Source organism: Saccoglossus kowalevskii, chromosome 1 (genome assembly GCF_978046115.1).
Source record: "Saccoglossus kowalevskii chromosome 1, keSacKowa6.1, whole genome shotgun sequence".
NCBI classification, from domain to species: domain Eukaryota; kingdom Metazoa; phylum Hemichordata; class Enteropneusta; family Harrimaniidae; genus Saccoglossus; species Saccoglossus kowalevskii.
Genome location: NC_140641.1, coordinates 3,243,606 through 3,258,159, shown reverse-complemented (window position 1 = coordinate 3,258,159; position 14,554 = coordinate 3,243,606). Strand labels below are relative to the sequence as shown.

Here is a 14,554-nt window from a genome sequence, read left to right as displayed (position 1 = left end):
GCAAAAGCGCCAACAAAATTTTAAACTGTTTGAAAATCGTTGGCGCTATGTCACGAATTGATTGAAGCGCAGAGAGCGTATCAAAGCTTAACAAAGCTCAGCAAAGCTTGACTCAAAGCGTTGGAAAGCTTAACAGGGCTTGGTTCAAAGCGGGAACCCCCAGACTTCATGGTCTGTCACCACTTGACATGCTTCATTAAGATTGTCTCAAGATTTGCTACGATCTGGCATGAAGATCTGACACAAGGTCAGATGCTTTCATCAAGATCTGACACGCTTTGTTACACTTTCATGAAGGGCTCCACGCTTTCCCATGAATTGAGGCGATTTGATCAAGGATTAACACGCTTTGTTATGCTTGGCAAGCTTCCTCAGCTCCTACAATAACCACGCTCTCTTTCCACCCCGATAAATAGTGCTGCGTCTTGAGTAACACTCATTGCATTGTTTCCAAACGAAGAAATAGTATCCTGAGCCTGAAAACAACAAAGATGGGGCCCAAGAGAGGTAGAGGTGCAGCAAAGAAGAGTCAGAGACGGACAGGCAGAGGCCAGGTGGCTGAAAGGCCGAGGTCTCCAACACCACCACTGGCAGAAGATGAAGCCATACAGGTTCCAGAGCCAGAGCAGCCATAGCCTGACCCTGCAGGGGATGATCTCCCAGACATCACACCAGTGCTAGCAGCAGCCGCCGCAAAAAGCGTACAAACAAACCCTACTACTAAGTAGAGGTTATTAACTGGCTAAAAGACAATTCCTCCATCTATTCAAAGTGAATAACAGATTATAAAGACTTGCAGAACAAAGAGAACCTTTTACAAATCCAACCGTACCCAGATGAGCCTCCTCAAGAGGACTGTCAGGAAGTCGGGGGTGCCGAGACAGTCGAGGACCTGTCTGCCATGGACAAGTGGGTGTGGGAGAAGTTCTCCTCAAAGACCACATCAAAACTGTGGAACGCAGAAACATGGTGAGCATACGTGGTAGAGGTACAGGGAGGGGAGCACCAGCAACAGCCACAGCTACTGGGCCAGCAGTACCCCCACCAACACCAGTCATCATCCAGTCAGACTCTGGGTCAGAGTCCCAGTCTACAGAGCCCCCTCTCGAAGACTCTCCATAGAGTGTTGACTTGAAGCAAAGTCTGATGGAGTTTATGAGGACAAGAGGACTGTCAGGAAGTCGGGGGTGCCGAGACAGTCGAGGACCTGTCTGCCATGGACAAGTGGGTGTGGGAGAAGTTCTCCTCAAAGACCACATCAAAACTGTGGAACGCAGAAACATGGTGAGCATACGTGGTAGAGGTACAGGGAGGGGAGCACCAGCAACAGCCACAGCTACTGGGCCAGCAGTACCCCCACCAACACCAGTCATCATCCAGTCAGACTCTGGGTCAGAGTCCCAGTCTACAGAGCCCCCTCTCGAAGACTCTCCATAGAGAGTGTTGACTTGAAGCAAAGTCTGATGGAGTTTATGTCTGGCAAAAAGGTGGTCCCTCCACCTTTGCCAGACTTATAGATGAGGGTCTGGCACAGCTTCCTGGGGACATAAAACGAGCTACAAAGATCAAGCTCATGACAGTGCTACATGAGGGACAGAGGCAGGCTGAACAGTGCCAGGAGATGTTCCAGCAGATGCCCACCTTCCCACAGTAGCAGCGACAGGTCGCTCCAATCCCCCCAATCCAGCTACAACTTCAGTCGTACCTACCAGCTCCACCAGCAGGTAGTACCCCACAAAAATGCCCCAGAGTTACCAGTGGCAGCCTTCACCATCACAGTGGTCGACCCAGCAAATGCCAGGTCAACAGCCCACCAGTGTCTGGGGCTCCCAAAACTCTCATTACATGAGCGGCCAGTACTCTGCCCTGTACCCACAACCATCAACACATGCATCAATGAGCTCCACCAACATCCTGGACCTGGACAGGGGGGTAACTAGAGCCATGACACCCCTGCTGCTGCTGACAAGACCACAGACTCCCTGAACCTGAGTGACTTTGTGAGCACAGTCATGACCACTGCAGGGATAATCACCAGGCCACCATCTCTTGGACCTCTCTCAGAACTCCTCCACCTCCACCTGAAGATGATGACAGTTGCTCTGATATTGTGGACATTTGACCTGACATTATGATATTTGTATGTATGATTTGTAAACACTGAAAATATTAAATGTTTACTTTGATAACTTTGCATGTATGATTTGTAAACAGTGATAATATTTGTGTTTTTTTGTTGCTTTTTGTACAGATTGATAACATGTTTCTTACTAATAAAAGAGAATATGTTACATTTAAAAGAAATGGCTTTTATTAGTCCCCGTTCAGGCGCAGCCTGAAAAGGGGACTTTATAATTCAGGTTTTGTTCATTTTCCTTCTCCAACATTTTCTCAGAAATTCTGCAGCAGATATCAGTGAAACTTGGCAGATTGATTAACAATAATATGCTTAGTAGGCACACAATTTTTTTTCCAGATCTGAAAATCCCAAGTGGGTCTTTTTCATGATTTTCATCAAAAATTACCTCTCCCGGCAACATTGACAGAATGACATGCGCATGCTCAGAATAAATTAATTACTGTAAAATACTTTATTTTCACTTGCAACTTTTTTTCGCTATTTTCGCTGAAGGAATGTTTCAATTAAAATAAAATCCAGCGAATATACCCGTTTTCCTATATTTTACATTCAACTTGTCAAAAATCAATGAAAATAAATTCAATACAAAACACCCAGAAAAAGTCTTTTCAGCGATGATAATTCCAGCTGAAATAAAGTATTTTACAGTAGATTAGATCTGCAAGTAACACTGCTGTTGTATGGCACGTGATTTCTCCATTGCGTGCAGTACTGTTTATACATGTATTTTGTTCGGCTCAGTGGTCTCATTCACTAGTTACTGAAAGAACTAGTAACCTTACATGATTTCAAGAACTTCAAGAAGGCGGCATAAGAGACATGTTTGCAAAGGTAAGTTTTCCAGTTTCAGTAACATTGAATGTATTGGGGTAGAATTGATGTACATTCCATGACGTACGGATGTGAATATCATGATGATTATATTCTTTATATTCTTGTGAAAAGCCAAAAAAGCAAACAATTGTCTCCAATTTACGAAACTAGTTTCTAAATTGTATACCCTGTCAAATTATTGTACACGAACAATTAATTCATGGGGACATAGTTGTTAAGTAAATCGTTTTCTGGTTTTTTGCTTGTGTCGCAATTTCCGAAATATCCACAACTCGGGGGGAAAGAATGTCCCTGTGTCCATCAATTTATTCATTATATCATAGCAGGTTGCCTATGATTATATTCGTATTTGTTATGTTGTGAGCATTAAACTGTTAGTTGTAATCACAGTCTACAATGACTGTGTTGTAATGAAGATTTTGCCGATCTCGTGCAATTCAACATGGCGGATGTACAGTGACAACACGTGTATGGACGGTCGGTCGAGTACAGTCTGCAACGGACCATGAAATCGCCCAGTTTTTTTTAAAAATATTTTGGATATTTCATTCACTCCTGATGCTTAAAATAATTTATATTTTACCGTAGTCATTGACACCTATTTAAGAGTATGATGACGTGAATGGGGGTAAGCTTCGTTTCGACAATGAGCTGTTATTTCTATTAACAATGTTAAATCATTCTTCAAATGCTCAGTTTATTTTTTGAAAACAACTAATTTTTTTATTTAAAGAAAATCATGCCGTTTTCCCCGTCAAAATCAAAGCATAAAGATCTTGCTACAACATCGGTGAATCTCTACAGTATCGCGTTGCGTGTAACGTTAGTGCCTCGTATACATTGCCCCTTGTATTGCAAGAGCTACGGTTCTTCCTTATGTAATGGTATGTTCCATTACGCATGTGTGGTTAGTAAAAAATATTATAGTCGGGAATTGCCTGAGGTCATCCTTGTATACGATCTTTCTTCTTAAGTAAACTTTACATGGTGTCAGAAATGATCTTGTTGCTAAATGAATGCACAAAGAAACGTTTTGTAACCCAGAAATCCATATCGGACTGAAATTGAATCGCTGAGGTGAGTTTTAAACTGATCAGACCAACTTTCCTTGTTCGAAGTTGAATGTACACACATGACTTTGCAATCACCGTTGCTGCTCAGTGAATGCAGACAAGTTTTCTGAGTTTATACCTCATAAATTTCAAATATGGCAGATAATCAAGCACAAGGAAATGTTCCCCATCCATCAAACTTTACATCTAATGTTCCACTGCCTCCAAAACTTGAATTGAAGGGTAATCTTGCCAAAAATTGGAAGAAATGAAATCAGATTTGGGATGCATACAAAATTGTAACCAACCTTGATAAGAAAGATGACAAGTGCAGAGTTGCTACGTTCATCACATGTATACACGCACCCTTGTACGTGTATAGCTTTCTAATTAGACACTAATCGTTGTTACTCGTCCCTCACGTAGCGTGACCATCAGTATCTTAAAGTAGGAAATTCATTGACACACAAAGGCGATCTCACCTCAACAATACATTATAATGTCCAAATACTTCTTAACTAAACTGGTACTTAGCTACATCAGACCATTATTAGTAACTGTCTAGGGAGTAACTGACCTCAGTTACACGTTTTACGGCTTCTATCCATCTTAACGTAGGTAAAAACAATTTTGGGTCCATCTCCGTCGAGTGCTAACCGTGAACTGACTTTTCTGTCTAAATGTTCCAGAAAAAGAATGTATATCGGAGCGTGAAATATTATAGCCACGAGAGGGCGTAAATACAAAAAGTCAAACGTACGATAAAAATACAATATAACTAAACGGCGGCTACATTTCAGCCCCTAAATTGGTCATAACGCGAATAATATGGGCAATTTATCAACTAAACTAATGTTCTAAAGCCGCCAAGGTCTGATTTCTTAATAACATTCTAATAAAATTCAAAAATACAGAACAAGTAATTCAAATGTAACTCAATAAAATTTGAAAGAAACTTGAAAATGTTACCCACCCTTGTGAATGGTGGTTCATTAGAAGATACGGCATATAATATATTTGTGAATCATACTTCCTGTGGCAGAGTTAGCATGTATAATCCAATATTTCTTCCTTAATTCGGAAATGATGTAATGTCCACCATTTTCATGAATATCACGTAGGATTATTTCAGATACATGACTATCTTTAAGTAAAATCAGTGGATGCTTTGTCTGTTCTGAGAGGTTTGCTTGTTTCAATCGACCGCCAACACGTAACAGACTATCTGTTCCTAATACAGGATCCAATTTGTAGAGATGACTGGTTCGCTTTACATACTTCTCTTTTCCATTAAGTATGGCAACTTCTTATGCAAACACTCTGTGTTGTTCAAATTTAATGATAGCCAGTTCAGCATCACACATGTCTTGTACAGTCAACACAGAATCTACATTCTGCTTAATTAACCCTACAGCTTGGTGTTTATTCTCGCATCGGATCTTCAACATTTTCTTGAACTTCAACAGCCATGCAACTGCCTTCCTTAGCTGGAACCAATTTGAGTAATGTTGTATTAACTCAGCAATTGGATTTGTAATCAACAGAGTGACAGTGTTAACCTTTACTCTGGTCTTCACCTCTTGGTCATCTTCTGGGAGCCGTGTGTCAGGATTAGTTTGGGGCCATCTTTCTTGAGACTCCCAAATAAATCGTGGTCCATAAATCCATCGACTATTATTGAGAAAGTCATCAATAGACTGTCCTAGTGAGCATTCATTTGCTGGGCTGTCCTTGGTGTTTACATATGACCACTGCTCAGGTACTGATCCATCTCGTATCAGTGCCACTCTGTTTGCAACAAAAGTGTGATATCTTGTATGTTCGTTATTTATGTACCGAAGCACAGTCATGCTATCGGTCCAGTAAAATGTCTCATCCACTTTCATTTCCATATCTCTCTGTATGAGTTTATTCTGTTTCACTGACAATGTTGCTGCTTTCAACTCTAATCGTGGAATAGTCATTTGCTTCATTGGTGCCACTCTGCCACTCCATTCTGATTCACCATCCTAATGTATGATACTGCACCATAACCCAATTCACTGGCATCAGAAAAATGGTGTAACTGGGTATTTACTGGTTTACCAAATCTTTCTGGTTTCAGACATCTATTAATCTTGAAGTTCTCTTCCAACTTGGGTAGGTCTTCCAGCCACTTATTCCATTTTTATGCTGTTTGGCAGGAATTTCAGCATCCCAGTTTAACTTACTTTTACATAGGTCTTGGAGTATAACTTTGGCTGGCAGAATCACAGGAGCTGCTAACCCCAATGGGTCAAACACAGAGCTCACAATACTCAGTATGCCTTTTCTGCTAGTTGTCTTTCCTTTGATGCAGTTCCTGAAACCAAAAGTGTCGGCTTCCACATCCCACTGCATGCCTAGAGCTCTTTCTACTGACAACTCATCTAGTTGTAAGTTCAAATCTTTAACTTCTTTAGCTTCCATGAACTTGTTGTCTTCAATTGACCTCTCTGGCTTGTCGTTAATAATTCTTTCTGGGAATTCTAAATTGAAGTAATTGGTTAACTGTTGATTCAGGTTTTGTCCAACTTGAACTTGTAAGTTCAAGTCTTTAACTTCTTTAGCTCTCCCCTCTTTTGGTATTGCTTCCAATACCCGTCTATAATTACTTATCCATTTGGTAAGTCTGAAGCCACCTTCCTTACAAGTGGTCATAATATTCTTAGCCAAAGTTATTCCCTCTTTCATTGTAGGCACAGATTTTAGCATATCATCGACATAGAAATTTGTTCGTATAGTATCCACAACTAAGGCTTCTGTGTTTGAACTATCTTCAGCTGTCTTTTTTTAAAGCGTAATTGGCACAGCTTGGTGATGAAGTTGCTCCAAAGATATGAACTTTCATCCTATACTCTACTGCAGGCTTGCTAGTATCACCATCAGACCACCACAGAAAACGTTGGAAATCTTTGTAGATCAGGACCTTGTAACAACTGCTTGTTGAGTGATGTCCCCTGGAATTCAGCACTACAATTGAATAGAACCCCCAGTTTCTTCTTTTGTGGATGTCGTTCACCATGATGTGGAATATACCACTTCTTGCCCTTTTTGCCTGGCAGCTCTCCTAATGGCACTGACTCAGCATAACCTTTGGCAAATACAGTTTCCATAAACTGATTATATTCCCTGTGATATGACGGATCTCTTTGTAATTTTTTTCTCAGCTGTTTCAGTCGCTGTTCAGCAACTGGTCTATTGTCTGGCATCTGGACATTTTCATTACGAAGTGGCAATGGTACTTGGTAATGTCCATTGATGTGTTGTACTTTGGCTTTCATGATTTCCATGAACTTTTTGTCTTCAATTGACCTCTCTGGCTTGTCGTCAATAATTCTTTCTGAAAATTCTAAATTGAAGTAATTGGTTAACTGTTGATTCAGGTTTTGTCCAACTTGAATTCTATTCACAACTGCATGCGAACTGTGTTCACTTGAGTCTTCTTTGTGACCAGCCCCTTTCAGGGATCCATTAACAGCCCATCCTAAAACTGTCTTTACAGCATAAGGACCATTATCTTGGCTGTTTATTACTTCCCATGGCACAAAAGCTTTGGGCACACTGTTACCAACCAACAACCCAATATCTGCATCTATACTTGGTAGATATACTTCTTTCAGGTATGACCAACACTGTATGTCTAGCTGTGTCAAAATATCCTCTTTGGATACAGGTATCTCATCTGTGTCTTAACAATGGAAAAGTCGATTCTAGGTTCACAATCATTCAAATTCATGACTTCTAGGTCCTTAATTGCATAACTGTCTGTTCCTTTACATCCAGTTATGGTGTGTAGATTCAGCTTTGTTTTGTGTCCACCAACATTCAGCTGTTGTCTGATCCTTTCAGTACAAAACACTGCATCGCTACCAGTATCCATGCATGCGTAGGTTTCTGTTTACAAACCTGTAGACTTGCTTCTTACTCTATAATTGGTATGATTACTGGCTTCCCAGTAATTTCTTTTGATCTAGTGGTCTGGCAATCAATGGTAACACGTCCCACCGATGTTGTCATGGGTCCATCCTTAGAACAGGTATATATTGTATCTCTCAGACTCTGTGTAATACGGTAGGGTGAGGTTGTTTACAGATGTCACATGTTAATTTACTTTTACAGTTCTTGATTAGGTGGTTTTCTGTCTTTAGACAACCATAGCAAAGTCCCTTAGCACGTATCAGCTGTTTCTTAAATTGTCTTTGTAGTTTTTACTAGCAAACCATTTACACTTTTGTATCTGGTGTGAAGTGTCAGTGCAACACAAACATGGATTGTTTGGTTTGGTGTCAGCATTTACAGCAAAAGCTGTATACTTTTTACACTGGCTGCGTTCAGCTTTCTTGTTGTATTTCACTGCTTTCTCCTTCTGTTGTGCACTATTCAACTCACGAAACAATACATTATGTAACACTCTGTTTTCTTTGTCCACAAAGTCGAGCAAATCTTCAAATTGGACTGGTCGGGTTAACATGATGCCATCTGATTTCTGTCTCCAGGATTCTTTCAATTTATATGGTAATTTATCCACCAACATCATTATATTTTTGTGATGGTCTAGCTCCCGTAAATGCACCTCGCCCTGCATTGCATTGTGGCAGTCAGGAATATCAAGAACTCATTTAGTCCAACTTTATCTTCTGACTTCACCTGTGGCCATTTCTCTGCCTGAGCTGTGTATGCCAATGCTATTCTGTGTGGGTTACCATATTTTTCATCAAGTAGTTTTCTTGCTGTAGCATAACCATTTTTAGGTTCCATGTATATGCAACTACTGACGATTTCTTTTGGTTCACCCTCTGTGTACTGCTCTAGGAAATAAAGCCTATCTTCTGGATTGTCTGTATTAACTTCTATACCATGCTTAAATGCCCGGATGAATCTTTTATATTTCAGTGGGTCTCCTCTGAAATTCGGTATTTTTTGTAGTGGTAATGCAGCACGTTTGTTGTGGTCTACCAACAGTTGTGTCAGTTCCAGAAATCGACTGGCATGAGAATTTCTATGGCCATTACTGTTAGTATCTGAGTGATTTCCTTTATTTAGTATAATGCATGATGCACTATTATTAATATCGTGGCTTTTCTTCTTGTCATCTTGTTTGTTAGTGGTGTATGTACCACTCAATGCGGAAGCACGTGTCGTCAATTAAACTTTTTTAGCCATAATGCTCACCTTGGACGTATTACTTTTAACACTAGTAGAACGACTACCAGCTTGTGACAATAATTTACTTCTAGTACTAACGTGAGATCTCGATACATGTTCCATGTAATCTTGTTGCCAAATGCTATCGGATGGTTTAATTTCATCTTCATCTCTGGGAAGATCGTTACTGTTTCCTAGCAACCAATTCTCTACTTTCAGTGTAAACTTGCCGCACTCAACAAGTCATGGAGCTACCCAAGCGTCATAGTCTATTATGTTGCTCTCTTGGGGGTAATAACCATCTGTACTTGTTATCAGCTTGTTTAAAATCTTGATAAGTATTTTGCCATTCCTTTAACTGAATTTCAACTTGGGGAGCGTGATGACTATCCAGCAATAAAATTTCGATCTGATGCCTTTTCTCTGTAACTTTGCTAAAGTATGCTGACCTGGAAGCTTTCAATCTATTTATTTGGTCTTCTTTAGACTTTTGTGTTTTAATTGATACATGCTTTGGTATTGTATCAATTTCATCCATTGTAGTGGTGTGGTCACTTTTGCCAAATAACCATGATGACACTTTGATGTCGCCACTTTCCTCGTTAGATTTGCTGTCCTCCAGTTGAGATTTAGTACATATGTCTATTTCCGATTGTGTTTCTATGTCACTCATTTTGACAATTAACACGCTAGTCAATACTCTTGAATAATTAATCAGTAGCAGGAAATACTATTACAGATTGTTCACAAATTCGAAATACTTCAAAGCGTAGTCTTCTAGAACAATCAGTTTAGTACGTGACTACTTACTAATGTTCTAAAATCTTCTTATTTCACTGAATGACGGTGATGTTATTCATGGAAAATTCTTGATTTCGTGACGTCGCAAATAATTCAAACGTCGCATTCCAAATCAGTACATTACAGTCTTTCATCAACGCCTTATATCACAATTTCTGTTGATCAAATCATTTTTACTCATATACTCGCACCCTTGAACGTGTATAGCTTTCTAATTAGACACTAATCGTTGTTACTCGTCCCTCACATAGCGTGACCATCAGTATCTTGAAGTAGGAAATTCATTGACACACAAAGGCGATCTCACTCAACAATACATTATAATGTCCAAATACTTCTTAACTGAATTACAAACTAAACTGGTACATAGCTACATCAGACCATTATTAGTAACTATCTAGGGAGTAACTGACCTCAGTTACACGTTTTACGGCTTCTATCCGTCTTAATGTAGGTAAAAACGATTTTGGGTTAATACCAAAAGGGACTAGAATATAGACATCCAACCATAATCTCACCATGTATAGCAAGACAAACATGCCAGTTATAGGTACAAGGAAAGTAAATATACGTAACCCAAAGACTGACAGGAAATATCAAATAGAGTTTGTTGTCGTCAAAGGTGACTATATACCACTGCTAGGGTCTCGTGCATCACAGCAAATGAAGCTAATCACAGTCCAGTTTGAGATTATACTCCAAATTGAAGAGACAACAAGGAATAGTGGACTAAGCAAGGATCAAATAATGGAATCCTATGGTGATGTATTTGAAGGATTAGGCAGGATGGATGGTAAATTACACTTAGAATTAGACAAGTTTGTTACTCCAGTTGTAATGCCTCCTCGTCGAGTACCTATAGCCATTAAGGAGAAACTCAAAGATGAACTAAGTCGTCTTGAAAACCTTGGTGTCATTAAGAAAGTTACAGAGCCAACAGATTGTCATTGTCAAGAAGTCAAATGGATCGCTTTGACTTTGTGTTGACCCAGAGCATCTTAACAAAGCATTGAAAAGAAGGAACTATCCACTACCAGTGATGGAAGACATTCTCCCAGATCTAGCAAATACTAAAGTCTTCAGTAAAGCTGATCTCAAAGATGGATTCCTACATTTAGAACTAGATGATGAGTCAAGTTTACTCACTACATTTCAGACGCCATGGGAAAGATACTGTTACTTAAGAATGCCATTCGGAATTACTCCAGCACCAGAGAACTTTGAAATGAAACTAGATCAGAAGTTAAACAAAGAGAAATTTCAACTTAAGAGTGATGAGATAACCTTTATCGGACATTCTTTGACAAAAGAAGGTTTAAAACCAGATCCAAATAAAGTGAAGGCCATACAGCAAATGGAGAAACCAACAGATGTTGCAGGAGTGCAAAGAATCATGATTAAATACTTATAACCAAATTCCTCAAAGACTTGTCAGACATCTGTGAACCAATGAGAAGACTAACACACAACAAGCAGCCTCTCGGCTGAGATAGCTCCGCTGTTAGCAATGCACATTTCAATTAAAGAACAGAAAATGTCATTAGAAAATGAACAATATGCATAGTATCAATGCAATGGGACTTGCTGTTTTCAACAAGAATTCAAAAATATCATGTTTGTGGTTTTTAACAAGGAGAAAATATCACTTTTTACTAAAAATGACAAAAATATTCACCCAAATTAGAGAATTGAAGATATCATTACAAAATGAACAAATCTGAGAGAGGTCCACATGTAGTACCTATATATGTAATATCAAAGCAATTGGACTTGCGGTTTTTAACAAGACGACGACAATGGACAATCACTCATATGATAAGCTCCGCTCGACAAAGTCGACAGCGGAGCTAAAGATGTGGAGTGGAATTGATCTCAAGAACAAGATGAAGCATTTGACAAAATGAAGGAAACAGCCTCTACTGCTCCTGTCCTGAAGTACTTCAATTCAGATGAGCCAACAGAAGGACAAGGTGATGCATCTTCAAAAGGCCTAGAAATTGTATTAATGCAAAATGGTCAGCCAGTAACTTACACGAGCAGAGCTTTAACCAGTACTGAGCAGAAATATTCATAGATTGAAAAGGAACTCTTAGCTCAAGTATTTGGAATGGAGCGAAACCACCAGTATGTGTATGGAAGGAAAATACTTCTGTGGACTGATCATAAACCACTAGTATTCATATACAACAAACCGTTAGCTTCAGCTCCAAAGTGCTTACAAAGATTGCTGCTAAGACTTCACGCTTATGATGTAGAGATTCGCTACAGATGTGGTGGGGAAATGTACCTCGCAGACACACTCTCACGGGCTTCACTACAGGACATAGATAGATCAGAAGTTGAAGAAGAAATAGAAAGCATTCATGTAGTTGACTTTCTTCCTATCTCTGAGCCACAGCTCAGACAGATTCAACAAGAGACTAGCAAAGATATAACTTTACAATCATTGAAGGAAGTTATACTGAATGGATGACCTGATGACAAACACCATTTGCCAGCTGAACTACATGTCTACTATGACTGCCGTTCTGAATTAGCCATGGAAGATGGTGTAGTGTTCAAAGGTCTCAGATGTGTAATACCAACTAGTTTGAGACCAATGATTAGAGAGAAACTACACAGCTCTCATAATGGAATTCAGAGTTGCCTAAGAAGAGCAAGAGAAGTCGTATATTGGCCAGGGATGAACAAAGACCTCACCGATTTCATCTCAAAGTGTGAAACATGCAATACATACTAAAATAATCAACAGAAGTAACCAATGATAAGTCATGGTATACCAGAACGTCCTTGGAAAAAGATTGCCTCAGACATTCTAACATTCAACAAAAGAGATTATCTCATACATTTGTAACTATGGATTATTACTCCAATTACTTTGAGATTGATCACTTGTATGAGGAAACTGCATCTGAAATCATCAAGAGAACCAAACGTCATTTCTCAGTACACGGTATACCAGATCAGTACTACAGTGATAATATACCATACAACTCTAAAGAATTTCGCGATTTTGCCAAAGACTATGAATTTGAACTTATTACCAGCTCCCCTGAATATCCACAAAGTAATGGTAAAGTAGAGAATGCCGTAAAAACAGCCAAATTGTTAATGAAGAAGTCAAAAGATGCAGAAACGAATACCTCGAACTACTTAATTGGAGAAACACACCAAGTGAAGGAATGGGAACATCTCCTATACAACGTTTATGTGGTAGACACACAAAATCACTGCTACCAACAGCTCGTCTACTGCTAAGACCAGAAATACCTGAGAAAGTATTCTCCAAACTACATGAAAGAAAGCAAGTACAATGTCAGTACTACAATCGTGGGCTGAAAAAACTACCTAGTTTGAAGGAAGGAGAAATAGTATGTATGAGGCCAAAAGCGCAAGATCGGTTGGTCAATGGGTGAAAGCTCGTGTAGAACAACAAGTCGATGTAAGATCGTATGACATTAGAACAGAAAATGGAAGAGTCTACAGACGCAATAGAAGACATCTCAGAAATTCAAGAGAACCATTTAAATCTAACCAAACAGATACAGACATGAGTTTGCCAACTCCATCTCAACCAACCGAGGTAGACAAAGAAATGCCAACGAGAGCTACGAGATCGCCAGTGAAAAATACTGCACCATAGCAACAAACACCAGAGATAAGTAACCCAGCAACAACCAGTAACTACAGAGCGTCTCCTTGAACAATTGACTATCCAGTATCCACCAAAGTACCTAAGGGACTATGTTGCCAATTGAAGGACTTTTACAGAAAGTTTGTGTTATAAATTTATGTCCATATCATGTGAAAAATATATCGTTTACACTTTGTGTTACATTTGTTAGAGTTAGTTCTCGAATATATATAAGTTTATTCGTTCATATTCGCATTTATTGATGAACACTATATAAACTCTTTACTGAACACTTTATTTGTCTATTAAGACCAAACACTTGAAAAAAGGAAAGGCGTAACGTTAGTGCCTCGTATACATTGCCCCTTGTATTGCAAGAGCTACCGTTCCTCCTTATGTAATGGTATGTTCCATTATGCATGCGTGGTCAGTAAAAAATATTACTGTCGGGCATTGCCTGAGGTCATCCTTGGGTACAATCTTTATTCTTTTGAATACAAAGTCAAGTAGACTTTACATTGCGTTCACCACAAGGTCACTGAACTGTCATTAACATATTTAAATGAGCCATGTGTAATGAAAACATGGTGGATATCGTATCGCATCGCATCGAGCATTTACTATCAACTAAAATCATTCGTTTACGTTGAAACTAAGTTGAATTTTACTCCCAATTCATAAAAATTCAACAAATTTATTTTTTGTACATTATTATAATCATTACTGAATAATAATCAACAATTGCAATACTTCGAAAACAAGTAAGTTATTCACTTGCGAAACACCGAATAACCGGATTGTGTTACTGTGATCAGCCTGCCGTGATCATTTGCTACCGGTACTAACCACTACGCAATGTATTTATTCAAAACTTTTTTTAGAACATACTTTACTTTTCGTTATCAACAAAATTAGAAAAAAATAATG

At 39.1% G+C, this 14,554-nt stretch overlaps 1 protein-coding gene across 1 annotated transcript in view; it reads right to left on the bottom strand.

The window, feature by feature from the left end:
- The window catches only part of LOC100368478 (uncharacterized), a 106,664-nt gene that overhangs the window by 40,458 nt on the left and 51,652 nt on the right, over positions 1–14,554 (bottom strand). The window contains exons 11-17 of the mRNA XM_085502910.1: positions 9,501–9,922; positions 8,677–8,950; positions 8,314–8,626; positions 6,936–7,729; positions 6,133–6,831; positions 5,344–6,035; positions 828–1,476 (exon numbers count right to left, since the gene is read on the bottom strand). Coding sequence (XP_085359036.1) covers positions 828–1,476; positions 5,344–6,035; positions 6,133–6,831; positions 6,936–7,729; positions 8,314–8,626; positions 8,677–8,950; positions 9,501–9,922 — 3,843 coding nt within the window. The remainder of the gene's footprint in view (positions 1–827; positions 1,477–5,343; positions 6,036–6,132; positions 6,832–6,935; positions 7,730–8,313; positions 8,627–8,676; positions 8,951–9,500; positions 9,923–14,554) is intronic.